The sequence below is a fragment of the Phyllobates terribilis genome, unplaced genomic scaffold (assembly GCF_046119375.1).
Source record: "Phyllobates terribilis strain yellow unplaced genomic scaffold, ASM4611937v1 Scaffold_12__6_contigs__length_324123572, whole genome shotgun sequence".
Lineage (NCBI taxonomy): Eukaryota > Metazoa > Chordata > Amphibia > Anura > Dendrobatidae > Phyllobates > Phyllobates terribilis.
Window position 1 is genome coordinate 4267070 of NW_027362772.1, and position 23044 is coordinate 4290113.

At 45.8% G+C, this 23044-nt stretch overlaps 1 protein-coding gene and 1 long non-coding RNA gene across 2 annotated transcripts in view; both read right to left on the bottom strand.

Moving 5' to 3' along the window:
• Positions 1–7531: 7531 nt before the first annotated feature.
• On the bottom strand, positions 7532–8837 carry LOC141172918 (uncharacterized). The gene is made up of 3 exons (XR_012252547.1): positions 8751–8837; positions 8171–8263; positions 7532–7937 (listed from the first exon to the last, which is right to left on the bottom strand). It is a non-coding gene; the product is annotated as an uncharacterized lncRNA (long non-coding RNA).
• Positions 8838–9278: 441 nt separating this feature from the next.
• Positions 9279–23044, bottom strand: part of LOC141172895 (microtubule-associated serine/threonine-protein kinase 4-like) — a 216442-nt gene continuing 202676 nt past the window's right edge. Inside the window, exons 10-20 of the mRNA XM_073657515.1 lie at positions 15988–16057; positions 15345–15412; positions 15068–15153; positions 14031–14239; positions 11987–12125; positions 11765–11897; positions 10300–10465; positions 10095–10193; positions 9730–9852; positions 9476–9585; positions 9279–9374 (exon numbers count right to left, since the gene is read on the bottom strand). Of these exons, the coding sequence (XP_073513616.1) occupies positions 9279–9374; positions 9476–9585; positions 9730–9852; positions 10095–10193; positions 10300–10465; positions 11765–11897; positions 11987–12125; positions 14031–14239; positions 15068–15153; positions 15345–15412; positions 15988–16057 (1299 nt within the window). The remainder of the gene's footprint in view (positions 9375–9475; positions 9586–9729; positions 9853–10094; positions 10194–10299; positions 10466–11764; positions 11898–11986; positions 12126–14030; positions 14240–15067; positions 15154–15344; positions 15413–15987; positions 16058–23044) is intronic.

A 23044-nucleotide genomic window follows, 5' to 3' on the forward strand; every position in this document is an offset into this window, starting at 1 on the left:
TCAGTATCTGTATTATTCTGTATATATACTCTGCATAGTACTACTTCTCTTGTCCTGTATACTGGGTGTAATTCTCAGTATCTGTATTATTCTGTATATATACACTGCACAGTACCACTTCTCCTGTCCTGTATACTGGGTGTCATTCTCAGTATCTGTATTATTCTGTATATATACACTGCACAGTACCACTTCTCCTGTCCTGTATACTGGGTGTAATTCTCAGTATCTGTATTATTCTGTATATATACTCTGCACAGTACTACTTCTCCTGTCCTGTATACTGGGTGTCATTCTCAGTATCTGTATTATTCTGTATATATACTCTGCACAGTACTACTTCTCTTGTCCTGTTTGCTGGGTGTAATTCTCAGTATCTGTATTATTCTGTATATATACACTGCACAGTACCACTTCTCTTGTCCTGTATACTGGGTGTCATTCTCAGTATCTGTATTATTCTGTATATATACTCTGCACAGTACTACTTCTCTTGTCCTGTATACTGGGTGTAATTCTCAGTATCTGTATTATTCTGTATATATACACTGCACAATGCCACTTCTCTTGTCCTGTATACTGGGTGTCATTCTCAGTATCTGTATTATTCTGTATATATATGACGCGCCCCCTGGGCCAGTGTTGTTGGGGATACCCGGAGCCGGATCAGATGGGGGTTGTAGTCTCCGAGTGGCTGTGACCCGGTCCGTGCCCAGGGTGTCAAGCTCAGTGTGTGGCAGTCCTTATGATGTTACTAGATGTTCTTTTGTGTCGACTACGCCACCCGTTGAATTGCGGTCAATACGGCCGCCGCTGCAGCAGGGTCCGCTGAGGCTGGTGATGTGTGTGCAGCTCAGATAGTATAACCCCCAACGGGAGGGGTATAGCCTCAGGGGGTCAGTTGCAGAGGATGGGGGTTGTGATGGTGCAGCGAGGATGGAAATGAGACGCAGAGTCGGGCTGTGCAGTTCAGGGTTTGTTTACTTACTGCAGTTGTTCTGGTCACTCCGGCCTTAAGTGACCACCCGAGCCGTGCTGCGTCCACCAGGTCCTGGACTCGGCCAACCCCCAGGTGATTCTGGAGCGTGGTCCTGAGCTCCCTTTCTGTCCTGTCCTCTTCTCTGGCCTTCCCCACCAGGGATCCACCTATGTCCGGCTCCCTCGGGCCTCTTGGTGGTAAACCCTTGTCTCTGGGTTCCCTGACCCTATTCCTGGTCTGCCTTCCTGGTGGATTTAGTGGGTGATCGTGGCAGATCGATCCTGCCCACGACCTCCGGTTCCTGGCTAAGGTGTGCTGTAGCCTCTGCCAGTTTGGGATCCGGTACCCTGTTGCCAACTCTTCACCCTCTGGTCTAATTTGGGCTCTTGGAGTTCCTTCTTTCTCCCCCTCTGGATCTTTCTTTCTCCTCTCTCTCTCTAGGCCTTGGAGCTGCTCTTCTCCTCTGCTCTCTTCCTCTACAAAGACTGACAGACTGACCCTGATCTAAGATGGTTCCCACCTTATATACTCCCTCTATGTGTGAGCTCAGGTGACCAGCACCCAATGAGCTCCTAACTTTACCCAGGCTGCTCCCCCTATCTGCCCCTACACTACTGGGATGTTCCACCCCCCTCCCACTCCAGCCAGGAACAGACACTGTCGTACCTGCACATTTCTCTAGTGGGAGTACCATCGGTCTGTTCCTCGGAAATGGGATGTGTGTAGTGCATGCAGCTAACTGAGCTCAGTTCCACACTCCATCCTTACCCGGGAGTGGAATACCACACCTCTGGCTTGAGGTGTAATACCCCTGTAGCAGCCGAATCCTCAGGGTGCTACATATACACTGCACAGTACCACTTCTCTTGTCCTGTATACTGGGTGTAATTCTCAGTATCTTGTAATGCAGCAGCTTGCTAGCATTACTGTAAATGGTCCAGGATGTGTTTTACCTGACCATGTACCTTCCCCTTTAACTGACTGGTCACATGACTGTGACATCACACAGGTCCTGTATGCACAGTAAAGGTCTGTACACATGACTGGGACAGCACACAGGACCTATACACACAGCTGACTGATCACATGACTGTGACATCAGCAAGGTCCTGTCAGTATGGGTGTATGTGTGCACAGGATATATAAACCCCGGTAATTGGAGACAGGTGTGTTCGGTGTGAGGCGTGAGGCCTGTGCTCCGTGTGTGTGGGACACCGTTTGTGAGAGGCCTAGTGAGGCCGAGTGAAGCCTGGCAGCCTGAAAGGCAAAGACTGGATCCTGTGCGGATGCTAGTGGCCTTGGAAGGCAGCGGCTTTGGAGTGAAGCCTGGTACCTGAAAGGTCGAGCCTGGATCCTGTGTGGATGTCAGTGGCCTTTGAGGGAACGACGGCTGGAGACCCCTACCTGGGAAGCCGCAAAGCCACAGTGGTGGCGGATTATTGAGGAAGAGTCCTGAAAGGCAGAGCCTGGATCCTGTGTGGATGTCAGTGGCCTTTGAGGGAACGACGGCTGGAGACCCCTACCTGGGAAGCCGCAAAGCCACAGTGGTGGCGGATTATTGAGGAAGAGTCCTGAAAGGCAGAGCCTGGATCCTGTGTGGATGTCAGTGGCCTTTGAGGGAACGACGGCTAGAGACCCCCACCTGGGAAGCCGCAAAGCCACAGTGGTGGCGGATTATTGAGGAAGAGTCCTGAAAGGCAGAGCCTGGATCCTGTGTGGATGTCAGTGGCCTTTGAGGGAACGAGGGCTGGAGACCCCTACCTGGGAAGCCACAAAGCCACAGTGGTGGCGGATTAAAATGGACTGCAGCAACTAAACCGGCAAAGGTAGTACACTTTGTTACATGGACTGTGTTATGGTCATTGATAATTTATTACCTTGCCGTAGGCTGTAACCTGGAGCAAGTGGGCCTGTGTGCCACTTGTCTCATGAATGTTGTAGATATGTGTGTCGGCGTGCCACGGAGTTGGACCTGGTGAACTGTGGCTTATGATGTAATAAACTGCAACATTGTGAGAAAAACGTAAAGACATTGCACGTGTGCATTGATTGACGCAGCGAAGCGAGTAACCCCCAGTATGATGACTAGCGCTGCCTTACAATCTGTATTATTCTGTATATTATACTGGGTGTCATTCTCAGTATCTGTATTATTCTGTATATATACACTGCACAGTACCACTTCTCTTGTCCTGTATACTGGGTGTAATTCTCAGTATCTGTATTATTCTGTATATATACACTGCACAGTACCAGTTCTCTTGTCCTGTATACTGGGTGTCATTCTCAGTATCTGTATTATTCTGTATATATACACTGCACAGTACCAGTTCTCTTGTCCTGTATACTGGGTGTAGTTCTCAGTATCTGTATTATTCTGTATATTACACTGGGTGTAATTCTCAGTATCTGTATTATTCTGTATATATACATTGCACAGTGCCACTTCTCTTGTCCTGTATACTGGGTGTAATTCTCAGTATCTGTATTATTCTGTATATATACACTGCACAGTGCCACTTCTCTTGTCCTGTATACTGGGTGTAATTCTCAGTATCTGTATTATTCTGTATATATACACTGCACAGTACCAGTTCTCTTGTCCTGTATACTGGGTGTCATTCTCAGTATCTGTATTATTCTGTATATATACACTGCACAGTACCAGTTCTCTTGTCCTGTATACTGGGTGTAGTTCTCAGTATCTGTATTATTCTGTATATTACACTGGGTGTAATTCTCAGTATCTGTATTATTCTGTATATATACACTGCACAGTGCCACTTCTGTTGTCCTGTATACTGGGTGTAATTCTCAGTATCTGTATTATTCTGTATATATACACTGCACAGTGCCACTTCTCTTGTCCTGTATACTGGGTGTAATTCTCAGTATCTGTATTATTCTGTATATATACACTGCACAGTACCAGTTCTCTTGTCCTGTATACTGGGTGTAGTTCTCAGTATCTGTATTATTCTGTATATTACACTGGGTGTAATTCTCAGTATCTGTATTATTCTGTATATATACACTGCACCGTGCCACTTCTCCTGTCCTGTATACTGGGTGTAATTCTCAGTATCTGTATTATTCTGTATATATACACTGCACAGTACCAGTTCTCTTGTCCTGTATACTGGATGTCATTCTCAGTATCTGTATTATTCTGTATATTATACTGGGTGTAATTCTCAGTATCTGTATTATTCTGTATATATACACTGCACAGTACCACTTCTCTTGTCCTGTATAGTGGATGTAATTCTCAGTATCTGTATTATTCTGTATATATACACTGCACAGTACCACTTCTCTTGTCCTGTATACTGGGTGTAATTCTCAGTATCTGTATTATTCTGTATATATACACTGCACAGTACCACTTCTCCTGCCCTGTATACTGGGTGCCATTCTCAGTATCTGTATTATTCTGTATATATACACTGCACAGTACCACTTCTCTTGTCCTGTATACTGGGTGTAATTCTCAGTATCTGTATTATTCTGTATATATACACTGCACAGTACCACTTCTCTTGTCCTGTATACTGGGTGTAATTCTCAGTATTTGTATTATTCTGTATATATACACTGCACAGTGCCACTTCTCTTGTCCTGTATACTGGGTGTAATTCTCAGTATTTGTATTATTCTGTATATATACACTGCACAGTACCACTTCTCCTGTCCTGTATACTGGGTGTAATTCTCAGTATCTGTATTATTCTGTATATATACACTGCACAGTACCACTTCTCCTGCCCTGTATACTGGGTGTCATTCTCAGTATCTGTATTATTCTGTATATATACACTGCACAGTACCACTTCTCTTGTCCTGTATACTGGGTGTAATTCTCAGTATCTGTATTATTCTGTATATATACACTGCACAGTACCACTTCTCTTGTCCTGTATACTGGGTGTAATTCTCAGTATTTGTATTATTCTGTATATATACACTGCACAGTGCCACTTCTCTTGTCCTGTATACTGGGTGTAATTCTCAGTATTTGTATTATTCTGTATATATACACTGCACAGTGCCACTTCTCCTGTCCTGTTTGCTGGGTGTAATTCTCAGTATCTGTATTATTCTGTATATATACACTGCACAGTACCACTTCTCTTGTCCTGTATACTGGGTGTCATTCTCAGTATCTGTATTATTCTGTATATATACTCTGCACAGTGCCACTTCTCTTGTCCTGTATACTGGGTGTAATTCTCAGTATTTGTATTATTCTGTATATATACACTGCACAGTGCCACTTCTCCTGTCCTGTATACTGGGTGTAATTCTCAGTATCTGTATTATTTTGTATATATACACTGCACAGTACCACTTCTCCTGTCCTGTATACTGGGTGTCATTCTCAGTATCTGTATTATTCTGTATATATACACTGCACAGTACCACTTCTCTTGTCCTGTATACTGGGTGTAATTCTCAGTATCTGTATTATTTTGTATATATACACTGCACAGTACCACTTCTCCTGTCCTGTATACTGGGTGTCATTCTCAGTATCTGTATTATTCTGTATATATACACTGCACAGTGCCACTTCTCCTGTCCTGTATACTGGGTGTCATTCTCAGTATCTGTATTATTCTGCATATATACACTGCACAGTGCCACTTCTCCTGTCCTGTATACTGGGTGTAATTCTCAGTATCTGTATTATTTTGTATATATACACTGCACAGTACCACTTCTCCTGTCCTGTATACTGGGTGTCATTCTCAGTATCTGTATTATTCTGTATATATACACTGCACAGTGCCACTTCTCCTGTCCTGTATACTGGGTGTAATTCTCAGTATCTGTATTATTTTGTATATATACACTGCACAGTACCACTTCTCCTGTCCTGTATACTGGGTGTCATTCTCAGTATCTGTATTATTCTGTATATATACACTGCACAGTACCACTTCTCCTGTACTGAATAGTGGATGTAATTCTCAGTATCTATATTATTCTGTATATTATACTGGGTGTAATTCTCAGTATCTGTATTATTCTGTATATTATACTGGGTGTAATTCTCAGTATCTGTATTATTCTGTATATTATACTGGGTGTAATTCTCAGTATCTGTATTATTCTGTATATATACACTGCACAGTACCACTTCTCTTGTCCTGTATACTGGGTGTCATTCTCAGTATCTGTATTATTCTGTATATATACACTGCACAGTACCACTTCTCCTGTCCTGTATACTGGGTGTAATTCTCACTATCTGTATTATTCTGTATATATACACTGCACAGTACCACTTCTCCTGTCCTGTATACTGGGTGTAATTCTCACTATCTGTATTATTCTGTATATATACACTGCACAGTACCACTTCTCTTGTCCTGTATACTGGGTGTAATTCTCAGTATCTGTATTATTCTGTATATATACACTGCACAGTACCACTTCTCTTGTCCTGTATACTGGGTGTAATTCTCAGTATCTGTATTATTCTGTATATATACACTGCACAGTGCCACTTCTCCTGTCCTGTATACTGGGTGTAATTCTCAGTATCTGTATTATTCTGTATATATACACTGCACAGTACCACTTCTCCTGTCCTGTATACTGGGTGTAATTCTCAGTATCTGTATTATTCTGTATATATACACTGCACAGTACCACTTCTCTTGTCCTGTATACTGGGTGTAATTCTCACTATCTGTATTATTCTGTATATATACACTGCACAGTACCACTTCTCTTGTCCTGTATACTGGGTGTAATTCTCAGTATCTGTATTATTCTGTATATATACACTGCACAGTACCACTTCTCTTGTCCTGTATACTGGGTGTAATTCTCAGTATCTGTATTATTCTGTATATATACACTGCACAGTACCACTTCTCTTGTCCTGTATACTGGGTGTCATTCTCACTATCTGTATTATTCTGTATATATACTCTGCACAGTACCACTTCTCCTGTTCTGCTGAAGAAGAGGTGGCATTGGCTTTGGGGAGGGTCAGTACTGATGGGTTTATTATTTTCTATGTCTACAATCCTATGGTTAAATAAAAATTAATCCTGAACATCTTGTTTAAAGGGGTTATCTGAAGTTTGGAAATTGTCCTCTATCATTGGGATATGGAATAATTTTCTGATTGCTGGGGGTCCAACAGCCGGGACCCCCACTGTTTCCGAGAACCAGGGATCTGAAGAGCTCTGGGTGAACGGAGCGGTAGTCGATCATTCGCATTGCAGCTCCATTCACACGTGGCTTAATAAACATCCCCTATAATGGAGTGGTGAGGGGCATGAACAAGAAAGCAAAATGTGCTGAACTTCTCATTGTGCCTCAATGGGATGAGGGGGGCGGTGATTTGGTATGTGGGCTGGTGGGGTTTGTGTGACAGGCGTGCTTTTTCATTTTTCATCCCATTCCAGCCCTGATCTCTCTATATATATATAATTAAAATTCTTTTAAAAGCAGAAGTGTTAATATGTATTTTTTATCGCTTAGCAGAATGCAGAGTGAAGTTTGATAGATATAAGAAAATCTCAATAAATATAGGAGTTGTTTTTTTTTTTTATTAGGGATAGGGTAGAAGGATAAGGGATGAACAAAATCAGGGACAGAATCAGTAGACAAAATCATAGTCAGGAAGAAATCCGGGTCAGATACCAGGTGATCAGTAAAAAAAGCCAAGTCAGGCGAGCAGTATGGATACAGCGGAGCCTGGTGACAGAGGCATTACCGAAACAAGTCCGGGTAGAGATGTTACAGTTAGAAGGCCACAGGTAGATGGTGAAGGTCCTTCTTTACAGGTCCAGCAGTGATGGTGGATCAGCTGTACTCCGCTAGATGCGGAGCTTTTCCGTCTTTTAGATGACACTTGGGCAACAGCGACAGCATGCAAATGCGCGAGCAGCCCTAGATAATCCACGCCGGCAGGATGATAAGATCCGGCGGAAGATGGAACCTAAGAGAAGAGAAATACATACAATGTAAGTGATGGGACTCCATATTACATGATGCTACTGTGCGGTCAGTGTGGCCGGCCGGACAGCAGAGGAATCTTATTCACACAGATGTCCGGGGTCATTGTCAGCCATCATACATGTGACAATCCCATCACTGACAGATGACATCTGCTCCCCATGACTTATTCTCATCACTAACATCACACAACATGGAGATGATTCTCACACTTACCTCGTCTCTTTTTCCCCTTTTTCCCATTTTCTGAGTTTTGTTGGTCTATACTCAGATTCATTTCAGATTTTCTTTCCTCTTCAGTTGTAAATTCTGATCAGAAAGTAAAAAAACTCAGTAAAGAAATATTCTTATAGGATCTGCTTTGTGTACTGTATATAGAAGAATTGTTCTAGTCCTGTCCCCTATAGTCCTGATAATCTGGCATTGCATTATTATAGGGCAGAATAAGTCCTATATACCGTTCATGACCTAATCTGAGGGGCATTAGATGTATCACTGATATGGAGCAGTAAGCGCCCTGTGTGCCGCCACGTGGTGCATCACTAATGAGCGATATTCTACTATAGGAGACGATGTCTTCTTATATTGAAGTGAGTTCCTGGATGCTAAAACGTATTTTACAGAATCCATGAAAACAATTCCTGGATAAAATTAAGGAAATAGAAATACAGTATGGGCCCATGGAAAATATAATTGGGATCCATGAAACCTGGACAACATAGGAGACCTAATACAGAAAAACCAAATATTTGAGCCTTGAAGTCAACATTCACCTTTTGATGCTGTACATACATACCTGATGATGGGGACGAGGAGGGCAAGCTGTTTATAGCATTGTCGCTATCAGATTCAGAAAGCGATTCTTTCTGCCTGTCAGGAAGAATGAGGGGGTCGGACCAGAAAACCCAGGAGGTAACTTCCAACTCTCCCATTCTATGATTTAAGAAAAACATGTAAATCACAAGTCAATGCAGAATAAAAGGGGTGGTCTCACTAGAAGAACACCGACTAGAGGGCCTAATAGGACATATGACTGTCATAGTGAGGAAGGTTTTATGCTCCAATCTACCTTCTATGGATCAGAGCGAAAAACAACTAGCAATAATGGCTGGCATGTAATACTACATCTCTCCTACAGTATGGGCAGCTCTAATACGCGTGAATGGCTGCAATTATGGGCTATTATCACCAACGGTTTCTGAAGCCAAAAGCACAATGACGCTAATCATTGAGGCTGAATTTGATATTATGGTATTTATGTCCTATATTATGTGTTGTGCATATATATCAGCCTGGAACTCCCATTAATGACCCCATAATCTACTCACATTTCTGAGATATTTGCATTGGTTGCTGGTGTACACTCTGGAGGAGACTTCTGGTCCTCATCATTCATCGTTCTGGTAGTGATGGTACAGAGCTAAACATGGACAAAAACAAGATATGAAATACTTTTTTTTACTTTTAGAGGTCTTTTTTGTTTCACATATTTTGGATTTATTGATCACATACGGTACTTACTTTAGAAAGCCTTTCAGAAGATGATGTAAAATTTTGAAAGTCAAGGTTCTCATTGTTCTCACTTGTACCCTCCTCATCCTCTGAGACCGAATGGTCTATTTCAGAGTGATCTACAAAAGTAATGAAGTATTATTAGAGGTTGTTAGTATAAAACAGGCGTCATTTATCACAATATTAGTGGGTACTGATTATTACATTTTATGGAAGACAAGACAAACAGCCGCTTAGTCTAGATGATGTCTTCTTCTACTTACCGATAAATAAGCTGTTGTCCACATCTGAGGCAAGCTGAGGAATGTACTCTGGCTTCTGACTTAGAAGGTTGTTAAAATCTAAGTCACTCAGGAATGGATGACTCTTGATCTCAAGTGATCCTCCTGGAAAAAGAACAAAACAAAAGTGATGTGGACATTGTCAGAGATTGCTTCACATCTGAACAGTTTAACTTAATCTGAATTAATGACATAACTGAGTCAACATGAAGGAAGAAGACTGAAAGTCATAGTGTGGAGAACTAGAAATGGACAATCTGATAGAGAAGTGTTGATCCTCAAGGACATGAGTGATAAGTGTGATAGGTGAATATTAATACTAATATGAATAGTATTATATCTCTTACCTGTCCCAAGTCTATCTGCAGGATTTGTTCTGAGCAGCTCAGTAATCAGGTTCTGTGCATTGGGAGTAGGAGCGGAATTACAATCCCAAATTATGTCACCTGTTATACAGAAAATAAAATCTCTTTACTGGACTGTAAGCTAAAGCAAAGTAAACACCTAAACCAATGTAACTGATCAAAGCAATGGTCGGATCATTCCACTTACCAATGACAATCCTGTCATAAAGCTCAGCTACAGAATCTCCATCAAATGGTACAGATCCCGTGAGAAATTTATGTAGGATTATCCCCATTGACCACCAGTCAACAGGTCTTCCATAGCCTTCTTTGAGGATGACCTCTGGGGCGATGTAATATGGGGTGCCACATAACTGGAAAACAACAGAAGATAAAGATGAAAATGATAAAATGGTTATTATAACACGTTCTCGCCATAAAAACACAATGACAAAAGATAAAATATCAATGGAAACGTTCTCTAGAAATGAAGAATGTAGAGAAGACACAATAGTGTGATGAGATTTGTAAAGAAAAAAAAACATATGCCAAAGGCAAGGTGAACAGATGGGGTATATTAGTTAACCAAATACCAAAGCAAAACAAAGAAAACCCCTTAAAATATAATCTTTAATAGCTACATTTAAAAGCACCCATATCAATATATGAAGACAAAATGCATAAAATGTACAATATATGGGTAGTGGGATAAACGTAGGATAATTGACATGCAGGCTTGCCCTAGAGATCCCAAATGGGCTGAGATCCCGCATGCCAGTGGAGGTTGACACCCTAGCTAATCGGTTTGGCGCCCCCCTCCACATCGGCACTCCCTCCGTGACGCTATCCACCCCTAGACAGACATACACATATACAGATAATGATGAAAGGCAGACAGTCATGTCGCTGCTAACATGCTGAATGAAAAAAAGGCAATATTCAATGTATCAATTATATGGAAACAGGGAAGCTGATATAATGTAGTTCCACTAGTACAGATAGGATATCAAATGCACCAATCTATACACAATTCAGTATGATATGTAAACCATCATTCAGAAGCCTATTATAGATACATAAAGTACATTAGTGCTGGCAATTACGGGCAACAAGAACAATATTATAAAAGCACGTGTGCTCAATTAACGGTAAACATAGGAACATAAATATGTCCAAAGTAGTAACAAGTCACCTATATAATGACATTGAGCATGAAGATAATAGTCTAGGACAGACGGTACATATAGACAACCTCAAAATCCCCCTGGCTAATCTATAGTCAGGACTGATCTACACAGGACACGTCCAAATGTTGGGACACAGCATTATCCAGTGTGCGAATTACAAAAAAAGTTGCCAAAAAAGCATTTTAGTCAGCAGTAACCAGAGGACTTATCTGTAAATTGTCCCAACACGTTTCTCCCCCTCCTAATTTGGGGTTCATCAGGGGATCATATTAGGAGATAGCCACAATGAGTCAGTGGACAGACGCGGGAGATAAATACACCCCGATCGGAGAATACTGCTGCCGCCACATTTTATGGATTTTGTCTTTATATATTGATATGGGTGCTTTTAAATGTATCTATTAAAAGTTATATTTAAGGTCTTTCTTTGCTTTGGTCCTTGGAGATTTGTAAAGAACAAGCTAAATTCCTGTAAGTGTTACCCACCTCACGGTCCAGGAACTCCCTGGTGATGTCCTCCGCTAATTCCTTGTAGGTGTTGGTTTTTGGTATCATGACACCAACTTTTGAAATCCCAAAATCGGTAACTTTTATGTGTCCAGCAGATGTAATCAGGAGGCTGTGGAAGAGAAGATGGTTTTAGCCTCACAGACCGTATGATAATAAATGATAACTTCCCCCCTTTATTATACTACGAGGGGCACTTACTTATCCGGCTTCAGGTCTCTGTGCACCACACCGTAGCTATGGAGGTATTCCACAGCAAGAACCGCTTCTCCAAAGTATAAGCGGGCCAAGGGGACAGATAGAGGACCCCTGGTGCTTAGGAGGGTCTCACAGTCACCACCTATAGAAGAAAGGAAATATGACCGGTGAGTGGTTTATACAGCAGATCACCATGATGTATAATGGGAAGTGAGCGGAGACATTGGGATAGGAGAGAATATAAACAGATATAATGTATAGTGCACATAATATTAGTCTGAATCGATGGAGAAATGTCGTCCATGTAACTAATAACATAAAGTGATGTCACATCTCGTCTACAGCTGGAGATACTGACATGCTCAGTGCGGACTTACAGGGAGATCACACAGACAGTGGCGGACAGAGAAATCTCAGGGCCCCATAGCAAAAGTTCTAACTGCACGCCCCTTCAAAAAAAACCCTTACTGAAGTCAATCGATGTTCTCAACAGCAATACACCTTTTATAGCCATTTTAGCATATGATGCTCCCAAAAATGCCCCCACCCACAGACTGAGTTAGATATCCCCACAGTGAAATCTTAATCCAGTTTCACCTTACAGATATAATGTAGCACCTGTCTATAATGTCCCCACTCAGTATGAGGCCAGTCACAGCCCCCTACTCAGTATAATGGCGCCCACAGCCCCCCCTACTTAATATAATGGCCCCCATAGCCCCTCAGACAATATAATGGTCTCCACCACTGCCTACTCAGTATGATGGCCCCCAAAGCCAATCAAACAGAATTAGGATCCCCACACAGAATAAGGACCCCCACTGCACACCATTCAATATGAGGACCCCCAGGGGGTGTAGGGGCATGTACAGTCACCAACTCAATATAGCGGCATTCACAGTCCCCTATAGCCCCTCACACGGCACACCATTCAGTATTATGGTACCCACAACCCTCAATTCTCAGTATTATGGCTTCCACCAATCTCGCAACTCAGTATTATGCCCCCACCAGCCCAACAACTAAGTATAATTGCTCTCACCAGCCCCACCACTCAGTATTATGGCCCTCAGCAGCCCCACCACTCAGTGTTATTGCCCCCAACAGTCCCTCCACTTAGTAGTAAGGCACACAATAGCCCCACTACTCAGTATTATGGCCCCCACCAGCCTCAACACTCAGTATTATGGCCCTCACCAGCCCCACCACTCATTGTTACGGCCCCTACCAGCCCCACCACTTAGTAGTAAGGCACCCACCACTCAGTACTACCACCTCCACCAGCCCCACCTCTCAGTATTATGGCCCCCACCAGTATCAACACTCAGTATTATCGCTCTCACCAACCCCACTACTCAGAATTATGGCCCTTATTAGCCCCACCACTCAGTGTTATGGCCCCCACCAGCCCCACCACTTAGTAGTAAGGCACCCACCAGCCCCACCATTCAGTACTATAGCCCCCACCAGCCCTACCTCTCAGTATTATGGCCCCCACCACTACTTAGTGTTATAGCCCCCACCAGCCTCACCACTCAGTATTATGGCCCCAACCAGCCCTACTACTCAGCATATGGTCTCCACCTGCCCCATCACTCAGTGTTATGGCCCCCACCAGCCCCACCTGTGCAGTGTAAGTACTGAGACTCCACAGTACAGATGCAATATTGTGGCGACATCGAAGAACCTGCAGTACACGGAGTCTCGGACCCATCTGCGGAGGCTGAATGGTGGATTTAGGACCTTTGGCTCCCTGATCCACCATTGTTTTCATCGGTATTCATATTCTGACAATGTGAATACCACTGAAATTGTGATGACAGGTGGTGGAATGGGGCCCAGTGCCGAGCGGTGCCAGGCCCGATCTGACTCACTGGCACCATAGCACCCCTGCACACAGATCAATGAATTTCCAGGCATCTTGGTAATAGAAAACCTACAGTAAACGCACTGTGAGGATGTAACTGTCCTAATTATCCTAATTATAAGAGCAGTGATAAGATGTAAGCAGACATGGGCTGAATATACTACAATATACATGTCCTACCTCCTACATACTCCATGACCATACACAGGTGAGATTTTGTTGGAAAGGAGCAGAGCATGGAGACCACGAAGGGACAATCTGCGAATGTTAGGATGTCCCTCTCCAGAAAGGCCAATGCCACTCTTTTTGGAGTGTTCAGGTTTCGCTTGAACATTTTCTTCAAAGCAAAGATCTGGTGTGAGTCTTTATGGTGCGCTAAGTAGACGGCACTGGAGAGAAAGAGAATCAATGGTTAGAATGAATCTTTACTACAAGAACATCTATAGAAGTCATTATATAATGTTTTGTACTAATGTTTAATGCTAGAAGTCTGTCCGTCACTGGAAGTCCATGTCTAGAATTTGATAAAAGATCACTACATAGATCACCTATGGGAGGTGTCCACAATGCCACGTCCGCCGGAGCCCTCACCCAGGTCACATTACAGATGAGAGAATCTACTGAAATTATTCTTGGGCAGATTCACTACATTAGACCAGTAGATACGATTCAGTGCAAATAAAAGTTGGTCCAAATTAAAAGTGCTCCAATTGCCATAACATGATGTTAATTATGCTCCCGCATACCCCAAGACATAACAACATAATAAATGGAGGGGAGCGAAGGAGTTACAAAAAATGAAACCCATTATAGCCACTTGTCCTCTGTGCCAGTCTTTATTGCTGAGACCAGGGAGTAGACTCACATGGTCATGGTGGAGGTTGGGGGGTGCAGATGTCATTGATGAAATTTCGTGTCACCCCCTCACTTGACCATGTGTTGCCAATTACTCTTATCAGTTCGCTAATGGATTCCGAAAAGAACAGACCGGTGCGGAGGAGGGGGAAGCTCTGATGGGGGTGGCAGTGTAAGAACAGATGAGGGTCTAGGACAGGCAGGTGTAATATATTATTCTATTTTAATCCCTTTCCTTAATAGTTTGTTTTCCTACAGATCATATAATTTCCCTATGATAACACTGAAGGGAAGAGCACAGAGTCTGGAGCATTGTCATTGGGAACCTTGAGAAATGTGGATTATGCCAACAGGAAACTCACCCAAAACTTCCACTGCTGATCAGTTTGGATGTCCCATAGTCGCTCTTATGCGGCTGTCTTGACGGGGTCAATGATTTGATCACGCTCTATAAAAGAATAAGAAATTATATAAAGATATAGAAGCTGCTGGAAAAAAGCTCCAGATGCAAAAACGTCTCCCTTCTGTCATCTCCTCTTAGAATAGAGACATCCCATGGTTATATGGGGACAATACTGGAGGTGTCATTCACACCCCATAATCTGGTGATACACCGACATCTCTCTCCATGATACTTACACCGTCAGATTCTTGGATCTCCGGGATCTCACAGATTCTACTGTCAGCATCCGCCAACACAGTTGTTTCTAAAAGAGTGAAAAAATTATGAAGAAATAAAATGTATTAGACGATATTAATCCTGCAATATATAATACAACAATATAACTCAGACATGACAAGATGTCTGTAAATGGGAATAATACTTATTATATAGGGATTCTAAATATGAGAACGTACGGAGCATCCATGAATAAACGTAATGGAAATGATGAAGGACTCCCCCATTCATCACATGAATGAGGACCCCCCCACCCTCGCTGTACATGTGAGTGATGGTAAGAGAGCTGAAGCGTAGGAGCCATATGCAGATTATCCTGGAAGTGCACTGGGGGCGTGTCACAGTATGGATTTCTTCTTCCACGCCCCCAGTGCACTTCCATGCTGATTTGTATACGGCTTCTACATTAGATTTCCCTTGACTGAGACATTGGATTTCTGCAAAAAATTATTACAGAGAAATGGCCAGTACAGTCATTCCACAATATGCAAAAATGTGCTGACAGGTTCCCATTACACAGAATATACAGAGTAAATGTAAGATTATTCCCTGTTCTCTATAACATCTGGATATTTCTTGTAGGAGGTCGGGTGATCGGCTTACCTGTAGTCAGATCGCTGTTCAGTCCCGGGATTAGATTTTGCTCGTCTTTGGTGTCGCCTTCTGCTGTTTCCTGATAGATATAATATATATAATTAACATGTGGAACCTTACACTAAATCATCACATAGATAAATCAGGAAGGACTAAACCTGCATTTACAGATGCAGCCAATTGTAACTGTACAAATCAGACGTGTGCTAGAGAAGATGACGGCTCCTTACCAGGCGTTCCGAGGAGCGGGCCGGACGCTCCAGTACACACAGGACTTTTTCGGCCAGGTCTTTAATAAAAGCCAAATCTCCATATTGAGATCTTTCTTCAGCCTAAAAAGAGGAAAAGAAACAAAAAGGAAAATTTTGAGATGAGAAAGGTCACAATGGAGGAGGCCGCCATTGTATGTGACATTTGCTCCTCTCTGCAGATACAATAACTCTGGGGACTCATCGTGTTTTATATTGGAGGAAAGAAACTTCTATCCCACCATTATCTATAATATAACCAGGGATGGGTCCTTCTTTCCGAAGCCTCTATAGACTGCGCAAGCGCACTGTACCTGCACAATGTGGCCGCAGACAGAAGAACACATCCAGACCGGGAGGCGGACGGGGATGGAGGAGGAGTGTGGTGCCAGAAATAGAGGTATGCGTCATTTCATCATGGCTATGGGGGTTCTCCTGCTAAAAGTGGGGAGGCTATGGAGGCAGTGGCGTACCGCCAATGGCGGCAGGCCACGCCACTGCTATGGGGCCCGTGAGCCGGGGAGGGGGGCCCATAGCAGTCGCCTGCACCGTGTATGCCCCGCATCGGGGCCCTTGCAACAGGCTCCGCTCCCAGGCCCGGCGTTAGCACCCGGGCAAGTGCCAGGTCCCTGAGCAGGCAGGGGGCCCCACTCCGCTCAGGGCCCCGGCACAATACTTACCTCTCCCCGTGCCTCCGCAGCTCCGGTGTCTTCCGCGTCCTGTGCTGTGACGTCTCAGGTTAGAGGGTGGGATGACGTCTTTCCACCACACCCTCTGCTGAGCAGTCACAGTGCAGAGCGGGAAGACAGCGACGCTGAGGAGTCCGGAGCAGAGCAGCGGCAACAGGTGAGGTGAGTATGTCATTTTTTTTTTTTTTTTAATGTATGGAGGCCTGGGGCCCATACACTATATAAGGGCTCGTACACTGTATGGAGCACTATATGGGGGCCAGTATTCTGTATGGAGGACTATATGGGGGCCCATACACTGTGTGGAGGACTATATGAGGGGCAGTATACTGTATGGATGACTATATGGGGGCCAGTATTCTGTAGGGAGGACTATATGGGGGCCCATACACTGCGTGGAGGACTATATGAGGGCCAGTATACTGTATTGAGGACTATATGGGGGCCAGTACACTGTATGGAGGACTATATGGGGGCCAGTATTCTCTATGGGGGCCAGTATTCTGTATGGAGGACTATATGGGGGCCAGTATACTGTATGGAGGACTATATGGGGGCCAATACACTGTATGGAGGGCTATATTGGGACCCATACACTGTGTGGAGGACTATATGAGGCCAGTATTCTCTATAGAGGACTATAAGGAGGCCGGTATACTGTATGGAGGACTATATGGGGGCCAGTACACTGTATGGAGGACTATATGCAGGCCAGTATACTGTATGGAGAGGACTATATGGGGGCCAGTATTCTGTATGAAGAATGTCTTATACTGTGTGGAGGACCATAGGGAGTGCATTATACTGTGTGGAGGACCATAGGGAGTGCATTATACTGTGTGGAGGACCATAGGGAGTGCATTATACTGCGTGGAGGACCATAGGGAGTGCATTATACTGTGTGGAGGACCATGGCGAGTGCATTATACTGTGTGGAGGACCATGGCGAGTGCATTATACTGTGTGGAGAGGTGTGGGGCCATTATACTACAAGGAGGGCTGTGTGGGGGTCACAGTTGAGGGATCATACTGTGTTGGAGTCACCATACTTTGCCTTGAGAGTTGAGGTGGGGTACGGTAGAGTCATTATACTGTGCATGTGGAGGAATTCACCATGGGGGTAACATACTGTGTTTAGGGGGGGCACTGTTGTTGGCATCATACCTTATGGGGAAATAAAAGAGGAATCTAGGACTTCAGCAGGAGAAAAATTACTGTGTAAAGGCTGGAAAGTTATGAGATATGCTCTTCCTTGACCCCCGACAATTTTCACTTTTTTGGAGGGGCTCCATTTAGCGCTTCTGCTATGGGGCCCCATGATTCCTATGTACGCCCCTGTATGGAGGTCTCCTGCTGAACGTGGGGAGGCAATGGGGGTCTCCTGCTGGATGTGGGGAGGCTATGGGGGTCTCCTGCTGGATGTGCGGAGGCTATGGGGGTCTCCTGCTGGACATGCAGAGGCTATGGGGGTCTCCTGCTGGACATGCAGAGGCTATAGGGGTCTCCTGCTGGACGTGAGGAGGCTATGGCGGTCTCATGCTGGACATGCGGAGGCTATGGGGGTCTCCTGCTGGACGTGCGGAGGCTATGGGGGTCTCCTGCTGGACATGCAGAGGCTATGGGGGTCTCCTGCAGGACGTGCGGAGGCTATGGGGGTCTCCTGCTGGACGTAGGGAGGCCATGGGGGATCTCCTGCTCGATGCGTTGAGGCTATGAGGGTCTCCTGCTGGATGTGGGGTGGTTATGGGGGTCTCTTGCTGGACATGGGGAATCTATGGGAGTCTCCTGCTGGACGTGCAGAGGCTATGGGGGTTTCCTGCTGGACGTGGGGAGGCTATGGGGGTCTCCTGCTGGACGTGGGGAGGCTTTGAGGGTCTCCTGCTGGACCGGGGAAGGCTATGGGGGTCTCCTGCTAGACGTGCAAATGCTATGGGGGTCTTCTGCTGGACGTGGGGAGGCTATCGGGGTCTCCTGCTGGACATGCAGATGCTAAGGGGGTCTCCTGCTGGAGGGGTGGAGGCTATGGAGGTCTCCTGCTGGACGTGGGGAGTCTATGGGGGTCTGCTGCTCGACGTGCAGAGGCTATGGGGTCTCCTGCTGGACGTGGGGAGGCTATAGGAGTCTCCTACTGGATGTGGGGAGGCTATGGGGGTCTCCTGCTGGACATGAGGAGTTTATGGGGTTCTACTGCTGTACATGGGGAGGTTATGCGGTATCTTGCTCAATGAATTGAGGCTATGGGGGTCTCCTGCTGGACGTGTGGAGGCTATGAGGGTCTCCTGCTGGACGTGAGAAGTCTATGGGAGTCTCCTGCTGGACGTGCAGAGGCTATGGGAGTCTCCTGCTGGACATGCAGAGGATATGGGGGTCTCCTGCTGGACGTGAGGAGGCTATGGGGGTCTCCTGCTGGACGTGCGGAGGCTATGGGGGTCTCCTGCTGGACGTGTGGAGGCTATGGGGTCTCCTGCTGGATGTATGGAGGCTATGGGGGTCTCCTGCTGGAGGTGGGGAGGCTATGCGGGTCTCCTGCTGGACATGCGGAGGCTATGGGGGTCTCCTGCTGGATGTATGGAGGCTATGGGGGTGTCCTGCTGGATGTGGGGAGGCTATGGGGGTCTCCTGCTGGATATGCGGAGGTTATGGGGGTCTCCTGCTGGATGTGTGGAGGCTATGGGGGTCTCCTGCTGGACGTGGAAAGGCTATGAGGGTCTCCTGCTGGACCAGGGGAGGCTATGGGGGTCTCCTGCTGGATGTGCGGAGGCTATGAGGTTCTCCTGCTGGACATGGGGAGGCTATGGGGTCTCCTGCTGGATGTGGGGAGGCTATGTGGTTCTCCTGCTGGACATGGGGAGGCTATGGGGTCTCCTGCGGGATGTGTGGAGGCTAAAGGGGTCTCCTTCTGGACGTGGGGAGGCTATGGGGTTCTCCTGCTGGACATGGGGAGGCTATGGGGGTCTCCTGCTCTATGCATTGAGGCTATGAGGGTCTCCTGCTGGATGTGGGGAGGCTATGGGGGTCTCTTGCTGGATGTGGGGAGGTTATGAGGGTCTCCTGCTGGACCACGGGAGGCTATGGGGTCTCCTGCTAGACCTGCGGAGGCTATGGGGGTTTCCTGCTGGACGTGGGGAGGCTATAGGGGTCTCCTGCTCGATGCATTGAGGCTATGGGGGTCTCCTGCTGGATGTGTGGAGGCTCTGGGGGTCTCCTGATGGACGTGGGGAGGCTATGGGGGTCTCCTGCTGGATGTGGGGAGGCTATGAGGGTCTCCTGCTGGACCGGGGGAGACTATGGGGGTCTCCTGCTAGAAGTGTGGAGGCTATAGGGGTCTCCTGCTGGACGTGGGTAGGTTATAGGGGTCTCCTGCTTTATGCATTGAGGCTATGGGGGTCTCCTGCTGGATGCAGGGAGGCTATGGGGGTCTTCTGCTGGATGTGGGGAGGCTATGGGGGTCTCCTGTTGGAGGTGGGGGGCTATGGGGGTCTCCTGCTGGAGGTGGGGAGGTTATGGGGTTCTCCTGCTGGACATGGGGAGGGTATGGGGGTCTTCTGCTGGACGTGGGGAGGCTATGGGGGGTCTCCTGTTGGAGGTGGGGAGGCTATGGGGGTCTCCTGCTGGACGTGTTTAGGCTATGGGGGTCTCCTGATGGACATGGGGAGGCTATGGGGGTCTCCTGCTGGACGTGGGGAGGCTATGAGGGTCTCCTGCTGGACCGGGGGAGACTATGGGGGTCTCCTGTTAGACGTGCGGAGGCTATAGGGGTCTCCTGCTGGACTTGGGGGGGTTATAGGGGTCTCCTGCTTGATGCATTGAGGCTATGGGGGTCTCCTGCTGGACGTAGGGAGGCTATGAGGGTCTCCTGCTGGATGTGGGGTGGCTATGGGGGTCTCTTGCTGGACGTGGGGAGTTTATGAGAGTCTCCTGCTGGACGTAGGGAGGCTATGGGGGTCTACTGCTGGACGTAGGGAGGCTATGGGGGTCTTCTGCTGGACGTGGGGAGGCTATGGGGGTCTCCTGTTGGAGGTGGGGGGGCTATGGGGGTCTCCTGCTGGAGGTGGGGAGGTTATGGGGTTCTCCTGCTGGACATGGGGAGGGTATGGGGGTCTCCTGCTGGACGTGGGGAGGCTATGGGGGTTTGCGTGTGCGCATACTACGCTATCCAGCTGCATTTTATTGAAGACACTCTATGTGTGAATTCGCAGACACAGTGTCTTTAAAAAAATGGTGCCGAAATTGTACCAATAAAAATGCTTGTCACCAGGGCGTAGAACGGGTTCAATAGCTAGTTATCTATATGGAGAAGTTTTGTGCGGAGCGTCCGCCATTTACCTGCTGCAGTAATGTCCTGATGTTATGAAGTAAATCCGTCACATACTCTGAGGTGAGATGACCTTGTTGGTGTTTGGTCAGGCAGTTCCTTACTAGCTGCACCACCAGCCGGTGAGTGAAGCTGAGAACGCCATCGGGTGGTAGAAGCACAATGTTAGGGCGATTGTTGATAAGAATACCCCATAGTGCTTGTACCTGAAAATTATCCAGAAAAAATCCGGCCATAGTGAGAAACTGTAAGTGCGCTCAGTAACTAGCTATGGAGCCAAAATGGCACCCGCTACCCTGTGTACATTGTAGAAGTAGTGACTGTGAGCTGTGATGTCATAATGGGCGAGCATCACCAGTGATGTCATGATGGAATCTTGTGATAGAATCTTCATGAGGCGACTCTGCACAAACAGATGCTGCCGAGCAATGTGTACAGTGGAAACTCCATAGAATAAAATCCATCTCCGTGTTATCATGACCGTTCTCTTTTATTTCCAGTTAGAACACAACCAGTATAAGGGTATGTTCACACGCTGCATTTTTGCAGCATTTTTTGTTCAACAAAAACCAAACTGGTGGCAGGAAAAACACTGAGTAAAATACGCACGTTTTTGCTGTGTTTTTAATTGTTTTTTTCCTCATTCATTTGAATTGGTGAAAAACGCTGCAACGGCCCTAAAAGGATTGACAAGCTGCAGAATTCATAAAACACTAGAAAAGAAACGCAGCATGTGAATGAGACTTCAGAAATCTCATACACTAAGCTCGTACTTTAAAGTGCAGTGTTATTGCCGCAGAAAAACAGCCAATTGTGAACACACCCAAAAGATATACTCCGTCATATGGGAAATAATGTGTAGGTTTATTCCTCATTTGTCTTTTTTTTCTCCATAGAACATTTTAGTTTACTATTAACAACTGTGACAAATATTGAAGGTATTGAAGAATTAATAAAAAGTGATAAATCGTTTACATCATTGTCATTGATCGTTGTGTCTTTATAAAGTTCAATCCTTTACCTTGTTGTGTTTATGTCGCGAGATCGTGCAGCTGCAGGAGCGGTGAGCCGCTGTCAGAGTCGGCCAGACTCCCTATAAAGCCGGATTCACACGTCCATATATTTCCAGTACCGGAAAGGAAAAAACGGTACCAGAGATATCCGTGTCCCGTGTGTCCCTGTTTGTCACACGTGTGGCAACAGTGTGCCGCATCAGGATCACACGTACCGGCACCTGGGAATTAGCGTTACATTTTAGTGGGTTTGATATGGTTATTTCTCCTAACATCCATCCACAGTTTTAGTAAAGTGCCGTGAGCAGCAGAAAGTGCACACAGTGTAAGATCCTCACCATGGTCCTCCACACAGTGTAAGACTCTCGCCATGGTCCTCCACACAGTATAAGACACTCGCCATGGTCCTCCACGCAGATTAATGCACTCCCTAAGGTCCTCCACACAGTATAATGCACTCCCTAAGGTCCTCCACACAGTATAATGAACTCCCTATGGTTCTCCACACAGTATAATGAACTCCCTATGGTTCTCCACACAGTACATTGCACTCCCTATGGTCTTCCACTAAGTATAATGCACTCCCTATGGTCTTCCACACAGTATAATGCACTCCCTATGGTCATCCACACAGTATAACGTACTCCCTATGGTCCTCCACACAGTATAATGCACACCCTATGGTCCTCCACACAGTATAATGCACACCCCATGGTCCTCCACACAGTATAATGCACACCCTATGGTCCTCCACACAGTATAATGCACACCCCATGGTCCTCCACACAGTATAATGCACTC